General features: G+C 49.7%; 1 protein-coding gene across 2 annotated transcripts; it reads right to left on the minus strand.

The window, feature by feature from the left end:
• Positions 1–86: 86 nt before the first annotated feature.
• On the minus strand, positions 87–15,842 carry itpkcb (inositol-trisphosphate 3-kinase Cb). Of its 2 annotated transcripts, none has more exons than XM_030380143.1 (7): positions 15,666–15,842; positions 6,666–6,765; positions 5,579–5,792; positions 4,990–5,194; positions 3,846–3,947; positions 3,347–3,418; positions 87–2,191 (listed from the first exon to the last, which is right to left on the minus strand). In XM_030380143.1, exons 1-7 carry the CDS (start codon positions 15,783–15,785, stop codon positions 1,982–1,984), a joined length of 1,023 nt encoding a protein of 340 aa, XP_030236003.1. In that variant the 5' UTR covers positions 15,786–15,842; the 3' UTR covers positions 87–1,981. The 2 variants fall into 2 exon arrangements, with proteins under 2 accessions (XP_030236003.1, XP_030236002.1); XM_030380142.1 differs by lacking the exon at positions 15,666–15,842 and adding an exon at positions 13,463–14,804.
• Positions 15,843–16,004: the final 162 nt, after the last annotated feature.

Below are 16,004 nucleotides of genomic sequence, written 5' to 3' on the forward strand. Positions count from 1 at the left end.
ATTTATTTTTGCATAAAGGTTTTGGCTGAATGATCGAATTATCACGGAATATATGGTAAATTCACAATAAATGGGGAGGAGACACATCTTTTAAGTTCCAGTTTATTTCAGCCTATACAAAGCAGAGACCTAATCAATTCACAATTATGTATATTTTGTCCCCTTAGAAGTCACTGCCTTAAAAAAATACAGCGCGTAGGTAATGGATACACAAAGTTAAGACCTCAACCCCTGAAGCCCCGCCCACTTTCCCCCACACTCACTGTCTGAAAACCCGGTCGTCTGTTAGTCGTAAATCACAAAAATAAACCGCAAATGGAGAGGAAAGATAATACTTTGTAAACATTCAACGTTTCCCAGTCTTCAGTGTGTGCTTGTTGGGGAGTTCCCAGAGAAATAGGATTCCTCCCAGTATGCCAGTACTCCCATTGTGTTGTCTGGAGCCCTTTGTGTCGGGTACCGCGGTGCACATATCTTTACAAAGCAGAAGAACACCTGGACACAGTGCCTCAAGACACGTCCAGGGTCAGTCTTTAGGAAGACTCGGAGAGAATGTTCCCACACATTCCGATCAAGGAATATCACGCCCCTTAAAGATTCCCAATAGAGCCATCGATGTCGTTATTTTACAAGATTATATCACGTTTGGGCCATCTCTTGTAAACCATCATCTTTTCACAGACTATACAAATTAAAAAACCTTTGCATATCGAGTCAGGTTTGTAGCTGTGTTGACTCCTTATATTTTACACCATCGCCATGTCACACAAAATGTATTTTCCAGTTAGAATTGTAGGCCAAATGCCCCGTAAAGCCACTTAACATTTGAATCTGATTGCTCCAGTTTACCACTTCATTACAGCTCATCAGTTCTTAGCAAATCCAATATCAATTAAACCAAGCTGAAAATCTGCAAACCTATCTCCCGATCAGCTGATTAATGTATGTGTAATTACGTATTACAATACAGTAAAGGCAGCGCTTGCTTTGTTCAATGGCTTAGTAAAGATCCATAGTGCAATTTACTCAAGAATGCTAAAGCTGTACACCATACCACGAATTATGTAAAAAAAACAGTCCAGATATCATCTTTGCATTAGCCATAAAACAACAGTTACAACACTTTTAGTATGGTTAGCTTTGGAAGTCAATACTTGTTTTGTACTTGGATTTTATTACCTGGAGATAAACGCATGGAAATATATTGGAATGGTCAAAATGATTAGGCACACATATTTCCAACCGGGTAAGACAATATAAAGGCAAATACTTAAATAATAGTGTATTTACAGAATATGCACTGGTTTACTTGACTGATTGTTTACCAGTGTTTTAGTGTCGCTTATACAAAAAGGTCTAAAAAAAAGACAGAAGTGGCCCATGGCAAAAACAAAGCTGATCTCCATGAAGGCCACGGTCAAAAAACAACACGACTCGATGAAGTCCATTTTCCCTACATGTCATCCGCACAGTTGGCCACCAGAGGGCGCCGCGGCCGAGGAGTCTCGAGTCAAATGTTTGCAAAACAAACGGCGTTCAGTTCAGAACGTCAATAGTGACTGGAAGCAGAAAGAGCTCCTCCACTCCTTCTCCCCTATCTGGTGGACGTCTTACAATGCCACAAGACGTCACACCCCTTCCTCCGGTAACAGACACATGTCCGGGCGTAGATGGTGGGCTTCGTGGGGGTCCCCCCCCCCCCCCCCCCAGTGCTGACCGGAATGAGAAAAAACAGGTGCCCCCAACCACGTGAGCATCGTGGTGTCTAAACCCCAAAACACGGATCTGATCCCAAATGGCCTGTCTCTCCATCTTCATCCTGGCCTCGTTCTTCACGCCCCCTCTCTGACGTTTCTCGTTTCCACGGGAACGAGAGAACCCCCCTCCCCAGCCTTTGGCGTCCGACCTCCTCCCGGTGACACCAGTAGCGCGGGGCCTCCCCCTGATAAGACCCCCACTCCCCCGGGCCCCCCCCCCCCTCTCAGGGCGAGGGGGACATCATGCCGCTGAAGACGTCGATCAGGTTGTCCATGCCCCAGAGGTAGCCGTCCTCCCGGTTGCCCTCCGCCCAGGGGGTGCGGTGGTCCAGGGTCTGGGGGCTCGGCAGCGGCGCCGTCTTCCCGAAGTCGATCATCCAGACTCGCGCATTCCCCGTCGCGTCGTGGACGAACAGCAGCGAGCTGCCCACCACCTGGGGGAGACGAGGGGGAGACGAGGGGGAGACGGGGGAGTCAGAAGACTGTTGCTGGGATTGGATGAACAAGCCTCGGTTATATGTTGGGCTGGGCAAGTTAACGCATTAATTAACGCGTTAAACCCAATCTTATTTTACCGCGATTAACACAAATTCACGCATTAAACCACGCATTTTGGTGTTTAGTTCCACTTACTTTACATTCAATTCCACTTACAATCGCAGTAAGTGACAGCCTGTTTACAATTCCCAAATCTGTGGTTTTCCTATTCAAATTCAACCCACACTGAGTGAGTCAATACAACTCTAGATCACTTGTTCTAGTTTTTGCTTATTAAGTACGTTTGGTATGAATGATAAAGTGTCATTCCATTTTATAATCTCATTTAACTTCAATCGGAGTGGATTTAAAATGTAATTTTAAAAGTGTGATTAATCGCGATTTAAACTTTTAATCAGCCCTGATTGTATGTTGACACTTTACATTTACATTCAGCATACGCTTTTATCCAAAGCGACGTACGAGAAGGACATTTGTCAGAAGAAGAGAAACAACAATATATCTCCGTCGGTACAGTAAGGAAGTTCATAGAACCAAGCACTCACCATCACTAGGTTAACCCATTCCCCGTATACAACAAAGATAGCGAGGATAAGACGCTAGAAGATGCTAGGTACTATTTTTAAATGCTTCAATCAAATCACCAGTAGCTGATCGTACTCATCGTAGTGAGTGTGATTGACGGGTACAGCCTGTTTGTGGTTAACACGGTGCGGTAATCACAGGTGGATCCATAGCGATGAGGAGATAGGAACGCTATGAAAACCCATTTGGCTGAGGGGCGATGAGCACGCTGGAGCCCATCCCTCTGACGGTTTATGTGTTCTCATCTTTGAAACTATGCTCTGCAATTACATAATCAGCAACTTCTGTGGAAGGACACATTACACAACCACCGTGGGAGTGCAGGGTACTGTAAATAACAGACTTATTTTTAACCGTTTCATCTCCATGTTGTTCTTTGGCGATGCTTTTGTCCCTAAAGGATCCTTTGAGGGAGTACACTTTATGCGTTGGAAGGTTTGATGGATGCATGGATCCATGTTTCTGGAGACCAGGGTAATGTGAAGTGTTGTAGGGAGGTGGTTCACCTCGTGCGTCCTGAAGAACTCGGACGTCTCCAGCACTGAGCGCAGCTCCTGCAGTCTCTGCAGGTAGAGCTCCTGGAAGCAGAGGATAAGATGGGCCACAGAGATGGTGAATGGACTGCATTTATTCAGCGCTTTTCTAACCAGTGGCCACTCGAAGTGCTTCACAATATTGTCTAACATTCTCCCACACCTCCTCAGCCACATACCGGCCCAGAAACCAAGACCTTCTAATCACATCCCCAGTCACGGTGTCATCCCTTACTGGTCACTTCCAGTTAAAGTTTATTTTAACTGGCCAGTTAAAGTAAACTTTAACCGGATTAATTCCCTTAAAAGTTTACTTTAACTGGAAAAAAAATGCTTACGTTTCAGTTTCACCTCGGTGACTATCACACCCAAACGTACCACAGTGGCTCATCGGCTCTCGGCCGCCTCCCCCTTTCTTACATAAGCAAATTACAGATTGTAGAAATCAGGTTGCTCAACATCTCCCACATACCAGGATCTGAATGTTTCCGTCCACAAAGTCCTCCAGGGCCTGCTTCACTTTCTGCAGGTGTCTGGTGGTCTTAAAGCTGGTGTTACAGGTCCCATCCGCCTTCTGTTCAGAACACAAGCAGAGCAACGCACACGTCAACACACCAGCCAGGACAACACACACATCAACACACCAGCCAGGACAACGCACACAACAACACACCAGCCAGGACAACGCACACAACAACACACCAGCCAGGACAACACACACATCAACACACCAGCCAGAGCAACACACACGTCAACACACCAACCAGAACAACGCACACGTCAACACACCAGCCAGACCAACGCACACGTCAACACACCAGCCAGAGCAACGCACACATCAACACACCAGCCGGGACAACACACACGTCAAGACACCAGCCAGGACAACGCACACGTCAACACACCAGCCAGAGCAACGCACACATCAACACACCAGCCAGGACAACGCACACGTCAACACACCAGCCAGAGCAACGCACACATCAACACACCAGCCAGGACAACGCACACATCAACACACCAGCCAGATCAACGCACACATCAACACACCAGCCAGGACAACACACACATCAACACACCAGCCAGGACAACACACACGTCAACACACCAGCCAGGACAACGCACACGTCAACACACCAGCCAGAGCAACACACACGTCAACACACCAGCCAGAGCAACGCACACATCAACACACCAGCCAGAGCAACACACACGTCAACACACCAGCCAGGACAACACACACGTCAACACACCAGTCAGGACAACACACACGTCAACACACCAGCCAGACCAACGCACACGTCAACACACCAGCCAGACCAACGCACACGTCAACACACCCCCCCTGAGCTCCGCCGCCAACCGTACAACACATTTTTTTTATAATTCAGGAGCTGTCGTCTGATTCATTCCTTTTTGTACGAGGAAAGAATTTCGAAACGCTCTTTGTTTATGCAGACGACTCAAGAGAACTGCCAAGTTCAGTTCGGTCAGCGCAGGCGCTTCCTGTGTCGAACCACGGATAAATATTTACACACTCCCGTCGGGAAACCCCGGGAACTGTTTGTTCCATCTGGCGAACGCCAACGCGGAGACCTCCGCCGCCGGCCCCTGACCTTTATGCCTTCGATCCGGAAGCCCAGTGTGGTGGTGGAGCTGATGGTCTCCCTCCACTGCATGTAGCGGGGCTTGGTGACCCCCTGCTGGGCCCTCTCCTGCTCCGTGGGGGCCCCGGGGTCGATCTCCACCATCTTCTCGTACATGTCCTTCCTTAGGCGCGGCCGCTCGCGGGCCTTGCTCAGCTCCTCCTCCAGGTAGGTCCTGGGAGCGAGACGGCAGGGGGGGTTAACAGAGCGCGTCGACCCCGGTTCCCATGGTGGTGGGATGGCAGGGGGGGGGGGGGGGGGGGGGGGGGTCTATACGGTTACACAGAGCTATTTTGTTTCAACCCCATCCCCCTGCAATTGTCAATGATCCAATCAGGGAGATGTTTACCCAAAGGACAGAGTTTCCCGTGTTCTCATCAAGCAGATGTGACCGGTTTACCCCAGGGTCAAAGGTTAACGTCAGATAAGGCTAGGGACAGCGTTAGGGCGGCTCGACTTGTACTCGACAGTACAAGGAATAGGAAACAAAGCTTGAACGATAAACGGTCAACAACGTATGGCCTATCCCAACGTATGCCCCCCCCCCCCCCCTGCGTACCTGCTGCCCATCTTGCAGTCCATGATGGAGGGCGAGTCGAAGTCGGCCAGCAGGTCGTCCATGAGGTTGTAGTCCTGCTGGTCGCGCTGCACCACACCGTGGTACCCGGGCACGTGGGGCCGCAGCACGTCGCCCATCAGCTTCTGTAGGCACTGCTGCTCGCACGCACAGAAGCGCTTCAGCAGCCGCCCGTACTCCCCCTCCTGGAAGTTCCCTAGGAGACGAGGGAGGAGGAGTTGAAGATCGAGGAAACAAGGTTCTGGTTGGCAGGTGGCTGGTGACTGGAAGGTGGCTAGTTTGATCCCCGGCGCCTCCTAGAGTGTCCAGGTGTCCCTGAGCAAGGCACCTCACCCTGACTGCTCCCGACGAGCTGGCTGTCGCCCTACGTGGGCGACACCGTCGTTGGTGTGTGAATGCGTGTTTAAACTAGTGCTGTCAGTTAAACGCGTTATTAATGGCGTTAAGGCAAACCAATTTTAACGGTGTTATATTTTTATATTGCGATTAACGCAATTCTTTATTTTTTTTTTTCTTTGGCTCAAAACAAAGAAGAAGTAGCCTGACTGCTATGTTCAAGGCAGTATGTTTATATGTTTATCATTTAATTGCACTATAGGCTTTTTTTTTTGCATCGTCCTGTTTTGATCAGTATATGCCAATGTTGTTATCAATAAAAAAACATTTGCACAAGGCAAGCCGATGCACTTCTCCATGTTGATAAGAAAAATTAATGGGACAAAGAAATCAAGGGATATTTAGCATAGAAAAAACATTTGCGATTAATCGCGAGTTAACTATGGCATCACTGTGATTAATCGCGATTAAATATTTTAATCGCTTGACAGCACTAGTTTAAACATTTGTAAGTCGCTTTGGATAAAAGCGTCTGCTAAACATTTACATTCACATTGAGGGCGTTCAGCAGACGCTTTCATCCAAAGCAATTTACAATAAGTACATTAGTCAGGAGAAGGTGAAACAATATATCGCTGTCGGCGCAGTAAGGATGTTCATGGAGCCAAGTGCAGGTGGCAGATGTAAATGTACACATGTGTCAACAGGAAGGCAGGTGCTGGGTGGAGCTTACCTGCGTGGCCGGCCAGCTGCACCCATGGATAACGCTTCTTGAAGGACACAACGAAGGGGGACCAGTGTACCATGGTCTTGATCTTCTGCCAGGGCTTGTTCTGTGGAGCCCAGAATAAACCGTCAACTTATTAGACAGGTTTAGAAGTACGTTGGCAGATCTCCGGGAACCCTTGCTTACGCATGAGTGTGTTCAAACAAAGAGCGGAAACGAAGGGTCGCTCAGAAGCACACACCTCAGTGTAGACATTGGACAGACACCTCCCTCAGCCAGGCCAGATGCACTATGTCCGTGACCAAGCCCATTCATAAAACATTTACCCAGTCTGCCAATGTCATAAAACAGACCGCCCCCCCCTCTGCTGTCTGAAACTGTGTGTGCGTGTGCGTGTGTGTGTCACACAGGCATTTTCTGTATTGGGAAACACCCTCACATGGACGATTTGCAACAGGGATTTCGAGGCCAGAGAAGGAGCACATAACACGGTTCTCAACACGGGGAACGCTGGGAGCCCGAACAGTGAAGGAGAGGGTCTGGGTTCAAGTTCCGGGCGATAAGGCCAAAGGCCGGTGAGAGGACAGAGAACAGAGAGATGTTATCGAGGACACAACAGCGAGCCACATGAAGTCAATGTTATGGTATTCCGGCGCAGATGGTAATCTCTGCGTAACTGTCGACGATTAAACATTTACTAACGTAGTCCACTGACCCTCGCCGCTCCCTTCCCCCGTGTGTGCGTATCCCCGTGTGGGCGTGTGTGTGTCCCCGTGTGAGTGCTTGTCCTCGCCGTTCTCCTCGCATGCCTTCCCTCCGCGGCACAAACCGGATCTGGACACGTTTGACAAAAGCTTCAGACAGGGTTTGGAAGGTACAAATGTTAGCGTTATAATAACTGCTTGTGAGCCACAACTGTGACATACAACCACTAAGTGTCTACTAGTGTCAGTGTAGTGGTGTTAGTTGTGTCTGCCGCTAAGTATCTACTACTAGTGGCTACTAGTATCATTGTACTAGTGTGAGTAGTGTCTACCACTAAGCAGCCATTGCTGTCAGAGTAGTAGTGTGAGTAGTGTCTACCACTAAGCAGCCATTGCTGTCAGAGTAGTAGTGTGAGTAGTGTCTACCACTTAAGCAGCCATTTCTGTCAGAGTAGTAGTGTGAGTAGTGTCTACCACTAAGTGTCTAAGGCTGTCAGTGTACCAGGGTTAGTAGTGTCTGCCACTAAGTGTCTTCGGCCATTGGCTTTTAGGGGGAGTGACTTGTCTCCTTAGGGAAAATCAGAGGTATTATCCTTTGCTAAAAGATCTTCATACTGAATGGTCTCCAACCCTACTTTAACATGTTTTTTGGGCCGACATTTCTCATTCCATCCATATGCAGTGCAACAACAGCGCAATCTTGCGTAATAAGAAAATACAAACATTGCATATTGGTGCATGTCCAGCCCACTCCATATCGAGTGGGCTGGACATGCGACCACATCATCCGTCCTACGATAAGAGTTATCGAACCACTAATGTGTGCGTGAACCGGAAAGCACGTCACTATTTTTTTTATGACGGTAACAGAATATCAGTGATCGAAAAATATCATATATATGAATGAATATATATATATGAGAGAGAGAGAGAGAGCGGGAGAGAGCGAGAGAGAGTGAGCGAGAGCCTGCATGGACTGATCCCTCAATCTGATAATCAGATTACCCTGAACCACTAAAAACACAACATCTCAAAGAACAGGAAACTTTGGATGGCACTACGATAACCGGCAGCATCAAACGCCTAGATCCGCTTCAAGTTCTTGTAGAATATTAAATATGGCCTTTGTTTGTGTGAAAGTAAATTTGATGATTAATGATGACTCACACTTGGCACAAAAAAATTGAACATCCAACAGGTCACACCTGAGATTGGATCAGTCCGGAATGTTCCATTACGCTTCAGATGACAGAGGACTGATTACACAAGACACTTGGCAAAGCCCGGCCATTGCCGTAAAGCTTGTAGTCACAATAGATAATAAATGACACTTAACAATACAAGTGTTGTTGGTTTTTTGTCTTCGCCGTACCCAAGTCGTGACAACAATTAACCTGCTTATTAAACAGTTGACTTGGGGTCAACGGCTTTATGGCCAACATCACATCCCGGCAGTCTGGTAGATTGAGCACGACAACCAAGCTATGACCTCGCCTGTTTACATTTACATTCAGGGCCTTTATCAGACGCTTCGCTTATCCAAAGAGACTCACAATAAGCACATTTTTCAGAAGAAAGAGAAACAATATATCGCTGTCGGTACAGTGAGGATCTTTGTGTAGAAGGTGAGCAGCTTCCCCGACTAGGTTTACACATGCATTGCATTGGGTTGAAGCGTTGATGTGTTGATGCGTTTCCACTCTGTGGTACCGCGGCAAGCTTTACGCAACCAGTCGTACTCTGGACCACCTCATATCAAAGGTAAATGGAATGCATTTTTCAGTGCGCTTTTCTAAGCAGTGGCCATACAAAGCGCTTTACAATACTGCCCAACAGTCACCCATTCATGCACACACATTCACCCACCGACGGCGGTGTCAGCCACGCAGGGCGACAGCCACGCAGGGCGACAGCCACGCAGGGCGACAGCCAGCTCGTCAGGAGCAGTCAGGGTGTGGCGTCTCGCTCGGGGACACTTGACACTCAGATAGGAGGTGCCAAGGATCGACCTAGCAACCTCCGGTGACAGCTAACCTCCAGCTAACCTGTTTTACTTCCTGAGCCACATGCCGCCACATAGTGTAGTATAGTATGCAATTAAATGAAACGTCCTAACCCCCGATTGGTGCGTTGAGGATCCAGTGGACGTCTCGTTTCCTGCCCCCCCCCCCCCCCCTCTCCAGCAGCATTTAGTTTCCAGCCGTGGAATGCTGCTCGTTTTTCTTCATAGGAAGAAGAGCCACTTCACAGACCACTGAAGGGCTCACTTCTGAGAGAGGTGTCCCGGCGTCCGTTGTTTTACGGCCCCAAAAGGTTTGTCTCAGTAACACCACCAACATACCAACCGATACTCCCCAACCCCTGATCACCCAACTGTACTCCAAAAGGACCTGGCGGATAGGAGCCACCATTCAACAGTTTTCCTCTCGGTCATTTTTTCTACATCTGCCTATTGAAACCGTAATAATGCTGTGAGGCAGAGCGTGGAAAGCACGGTCAACAGCGGCGCGTTCTGCCTTCCTCACCTGACAGATGGAGGAGGGGGGGGGGGGGGGGGCGAGAACTGCTGAGGCAGACAAGGTGAGAGGACACCCCCCCCCCAGCACTGGGTCACCCCAACCAACACCTTCACCTCCCACCTGGTCACTGAGCTGCCAAACCAAGGTGACCTCTATGACAGCGGAAGGTGTCCACTAAGCGAACCCTCACCTCGTACCCTTGCCCTGACGTCCCCCCACCCTCTATATTTACCAGTGCTTCCCCCCCGCCCGTCCCTCCCGCCAGTGCCATCTCCCTGGATCCCGGGTCTCTTGGGTGCAGCTCAAACTGGCCTGCTTTGTTTATCTCAATTTACCCCTGGATTTGACCTGTCCTCCACGGCCACCCTCTCTGCGTGTCCTGCAGCGTGCTCCCCCCCCCCCCCCCACCCGCCGCAATCCAGCCTATCCTGAGCTTCAGCCCTGTGCGGAGCCACAGGCGTGTGAGGGGGGGGGGGGGGGAAACAACTTACAAATACTGTAGTAGCTCTCCCTACCGCCCCTCCTCACAGGCTACTGGACAAGGTTTCCACGGCAACACCACCGAGGTGTGCGTCTGCGTTTGTGCGCGCGTGTTCGGGTGCGAGTGCAACGTGAACCTTCTCACCCTGGAGGGAACCTGTCAGACGGCCACTGTCCCTCTTCAGGAACGCCCTGGGGGCTCGGAGGCGGGTACATGTGTAGAGCAGAGGCCTGTTTTCACAAGTTGAATACAGAGAAACCACTTCCCTCCCTCCCCCCCCCCCCCCCCCGTTCCACCGTACCTCCTGCCTCCTGCAGCCAGACCACACAGCCACCACCAGTGTTTACATGTGCATCGTAAGTGTGAGGACATCTTGTGCGCGTGTGCATGCTCACACTGTGTTCACACAAGCATGCGTAAGAGGCTGTGGGAGTTTGCATACTGAACGCCAATGAATACAAGTTTACAAATTGTGGGGGATAAGATGAATTCTCTTGCCTTGTGTCAAACTCTCCGTGTGGGCTCACGTTTCGTCAAAGAGTCACTGTGCGCTTTTGCGCGAGTGTGTTTGGGCTCTCCCTCATCTCGGCTTATCTTCATTTCCCCCCCCTTGTTTTCTGTTCCACTGTCTCAAGGTATTCCAGGGGAAAAGATTAGACTTAGAGAGAGTGTGAGTGACTGAGGGAGGGAGTGAGTGTTTGTGACCCAGGCCAGGAGTAACTTCACAAGTAGGTGCAATGAGGGCCCACAAAATCCCCATTGTTGTGTGAAGTGTGAAAAGTAGACACTGGTCTACGATCCGTCAGGCAACGCTCGCACGCCACGAGCAAGAGCAAATACTGTCACCGAGAGAAAGAATGAAGAAAAAAAAAAAGCACCATATATGGCAAAACGTGTTGCCTAGCAACGGCTCTGCCTTCAGCCCAATTTTCCATGACACACGTTCAACACAGAAGGCATGCTAGATGGCATCTGAGTGATTAGCCTGTGCGTGCGTGCGAGTGCGTGAGTGTGTGTGAGTGTGTGTGTGTCTCTCTGCGTGTCTGCTCAGGTATCTGCTCGCATCACTAAGCACACAGCAGAGTGTAACAGGTTTGGCGGAACACTGGTCATGCAGACGCTGAACAAAGTCAGCACAACAGACACGCCCTCCTCGCCCTCCCAGAGACCTCACTGTAGACAGACTTAGAGGACAGCTCACCAGCACTGGGGGCGTGAGTCAGCCGCCAGTTCAGCTCCCATCAAAAACATCGCTCTCGTCGCGACCGTGACCAATCCTTCCTCATTCTTCAGATTTGTGCAATTTTTTGAGGACGGAAATGATGCTTTACATAGTTTCCTATGACATCAACGTGAAATAATAGCAAAGACGTGCGTTTCACCAAACGTTATGACACTCAGGAAGAGCTGACTGTATGTTCCCTTTACTGTTACAATGAGTTCAGAGGTCTCGCTTCCTTCAGCTTTGGCACACGTTACATAAGAAAAACACAAACACCAAGTATGAGTCTATTGTAGTCACCAGTGCCGCCGTTTCCACGAGAAGACCGGGGGAGTCCGGCACGAAGGCCAGCATCTTCACGCACATCTAGAGGACCGTGGAGAGTCTGCGGATGGCCTGCCTGTTCACCACCTAGTACGCAGAGCCCCACAGAGCCCTGGCAGTCAAGAGGACATCTGTCAGCAGGGGTGCCTGCAGGAGGTCACCAGCCTCAACATGGGCCGCTGCCCCCCACCCGGCACGCAGGCTGGTCACCTCGTTACCGTCTGACCCTCGAGACAGGAGCAGGACTGACTGCACCACCAGACCTCCAGACAATCTCTGGACCTCCAGACAGACCTGCAGACAGTCTCTAGACCTCCAGACAGACCTACAGACAGTCTCTGGACCTCCAGACAGACCTCGAGACAGTCTCTTGACCTCCAGACAGACCTGCAGACAGTCTCTAGACCTCCAGACAGACCTGCAGACAGTCTCTGGACCTCCAGACAGACCTGCAGACAGACCTGCAGACAGTCTCTGGACCTCCAGACAGACCTACAGACAGTCTCTGAACCTCCAGACAGACCTGCAGACAGTCTCTAGACCTCCAGACAGACCTACAGACAGTCTCTAGACCTCCAGACAGACCTACAGACAGTCTCTGGACCTACAGACAGTCTCTGGACCTCCAGACAGACCTACAGACAGTCTCTGGACCTCCAGACAGACCTACAGACAAACCTACAGACCGTCTCTACCGCCAGGCTCCTCAAATCATTAACCGAACTATCCACATATCTATCCAAATACATGTGTCACACAAATAATTCCTAATTTCAACATATTTACAGGTTTGTTTTGTATGCGTCATTCTAATATTTGTATTGTTTTATCTTTATGACTAGTGCTCAAACTTTGGATCACCGTTTGTTCTGGTGTTAACCTACACATGATTAGTAAAGCTTAGCTGAAGCAGGATGGACCAAAACAAGCCTGACACTGTATTCTTAGTCCTGAGTCCTTGTTCAAAGAGATGTGATCATTCAGCTTTAACTATCTACATACTGACTGAGCAATGGAAACTAATGTAGACATTAAGATAACGATGATTATCATATCACTAGCGGCTCGCTTATATCACACAGAACTAAAGTTGAATCAGTTGAATATCTTGAAGGCCACCCATTCCATTATCCTTGCTGTTTTTATCCTTTCCCAACTCTGCATTCTTCAAAAGATAGTTCCAGCGTAAGTGACCTCTGACCTTGAAAGCAACCTGCGTTGTCAAAAGACTATTTATAGTGAAGACATCCTGTTTTCAGGATAGGCACCAGTCATTCCTAGCGTGTCCGTTTGAATACTTAAAGCCCTCCGGTCCATGGAAAAGAACACAGCTTCCTATTAGGCAGACCTGGAAAACAATCATCTTTTCTGTAGGACTTCACACGGGGCCACCCTTTAGTGAAACAAGTCAAACCACCGAGTCTGAAAGTGAATAATGCAAGACAATCGACATCTACCCGAGGCTTAATGCCCCATGCACTGATTGATCACAGAGAAGGGAGGTGAAGACCGTAGAAAGTAGAGTGGCAGGTAAACCAGTATAGGACACTCACACACGTCCCGTCGTCCGGGCTGCCCATCGAATTGCACAGGCCTGGAGAGAGACTGGACTCGATGTCACTGGCGGTGAAGTCATCTTCTGATTCTTCGAACGACGAGGCTGACGACAGGCAGACGGAAGAACTGTTGGACAGCTTCCGAGGGGAGCGGATGAGCGCCGGGGACCCCCCGCAGCCGCTGTCCGAGCAGGGCGACTCCTCGTCCGGCTGTAGCTCGTAGCCCGAACCGCCGAGCCCCAGCCCGGTGTAGGAGGGTGGGGAGCCCTGCGACCGGCTGGGACTGGGCTCCCTGGTGATGATCAGCTTAGGAATAGTACCGGGGAAACTTTGGCCTCGTCCCGAGGGACTCTGAAGGTAATCCGAGTCTTTCCGTGGAGCGGATTTAACCGCACACGGGGTGATTTGGTCGTTAGCGGGCATAGTCTGACAAGGAACGGAACAGAAGTTAGTTTTGGTCATGGTGTCGGGCGTGTGATCGCTCGTTCGGGCCGAAGGTTCGGCCGAAAACGAGCCGAGCCCAGCCGAGGTCCGCTCCCTGCCCGAGACGAGCACCGAGGCTCGGTTTAGATATGAGCCAGAGACTGCCCCGGCCTCGGAGGTATCAGGACCCTGGATGTGGTTTCCCAGTGGCTTACTTTCCATGGCCTTCGGAGGGGGGTTGGAGTCATGGTCCGTCCTATTGTTTCTGGGTTCCCCACACCGCTGGTCCCTGACTCGTAGATCAAGACCGAGAGAATCGGCTCCCCTCAACACGTCCTGGGCTACACGCACATTGTTCACACCGTCCTGGGTATCCTCCACACCCGAGGCCGTATGCTTCGTTCCGATCCCCGACACGCAACACTCATCCTCCGGTAACTTTTCCTTCTCGTGGTTTCGATGATTCTCCGAACCGCGTATGAAAGCTACTCGGTCCTCCTGGCACCTAGAGCCGACCTGCTGGTTCTCTAAACGCGCGATGTTGTTCTCCGATTGAGAGTCGATGAGATCCTCCAGTCGCTCAGCACCAGGTTCAGACCTGCGGACTCGACACCGCGGGGCTGGCTCTGCTGCTTCACCCGGAGCGGCGGCGGGGTGGTGCGGGCAGGAGCGCGTTTGTCCCATACTGTTCGCCGTAGTAGTGGAGCGCGTTTGTCCCATCCTGCTCTACGTAGTAGTGGAGAGCGTTTGTCCCATGTTTCTGGCCGTAGTAGCGGAGCCAAGGACGCACCCTCCAAATCACTGAGGAAGGACCCACATACTGAGGAAGGAACCAAACACTGAGGAAGGAACCACACACTGAGGAAGGAACCACACTATAGTCACTCTGTGACTAAAGTATGAAGAGCCTTAAATGACCGCACCCATTCCCTTCACTGATCAATAGTCACTGATCAATATTCCCATCAGTGCTGCTGCTGCTGCTTCACCACCATCTACTGTTCCCTTTAATGCAGCAAATGTCCCACAACAACACGCCAAACGGTCAAATACTAGAATATTAATATAAAAATCGTCTATCGGCTCATCACTTTATCTTGATATCCATACAATTGAGCCCTGAAGTAGACCAATAATGTTTAAATAAAACAACACGAAGCAGTATTATATTGCCCTCTTGTGTACTGAAACACACTTTTCAGTTGAAGACGTCTTGCCACAGGTGTCCTAGGAAACTGCGAGAAACATCACGGAAAGAGGAAATAATGACTACAGAACAGACTTGTTAGGTTTGTTGTGGCACTAAATAAACGACCACCATACCCAGTGCATGATGACTAATGTGTTCATCAGTAGCATGACAGGCGCATTGATACAAACGTTCCGGAGACTGGCAGGCATGATGGAATATACATATTGATCTACAGTAAGACAGGTGCTTTAAACTTGCTGTCAGAGCGGAGGGCTGGAGACCACAGACGCGACAGGAAGGACAACAATGGAAAGAGTCACTCCCGTGCAGGTGCACTCAATCACACGCACCACCATGGTGCGATACGACCAATGAAGGGAATGGGTGGGACTAATTAATGCACCCAATCATGCAATGACTTCACAATCCACCCATCCCATGACGCTCCCTCATCAAGCACATTCCTACCCTGGAGTGAAGTTAAGTAACCATTAAAGTAGCTTGGGAACACTTTCTGCGTATAGTCGGTTCCACTGATTAAACATCACATCATATTCAGATGCATTGAATTGGAGGTTTACCTACCATACAGCGCGTGAGTCCTCTGTGTCCTACCTCTGTCTGGATCCCATAGATCAGCAGCCGGAGCGGGTCGGGACGTCCCAATTGTGTGTGGTTGAGTGGGAGGAAGCACTTATGAACCATTATTACATCAGGCTGTATCTGGCTTCAATCTGATCAATAGAGCTAGGCATTAGATAGCAAGTTCACACTCATCACCAAACAGTGAGGATACATCGTGGATTGGGCGTTTCTTGTGTTTTTACTTGCATAGACTTTGAAAGACTAGGCCTACTCGGCGAACATGCTATGACTCACTAGTTGATTCATCTAATTGTATTTAATTGATGCATTTAGTTGAAG

This window comes from Gadus morhua, chromosome 16 (genome assembly GCF_902167405.1).
Source record: "Gadus morhua chromosome 16, gadMor3.0, whole genome shotgun sequence".
In the NCBI taxonomy this organism is placed as follows: domain Eukaryota; kingdom Metazoa; phylum Chordata; class Actinopteri; order Gadiformes; family Gadidae; genus Gadus; species Gadus morhua.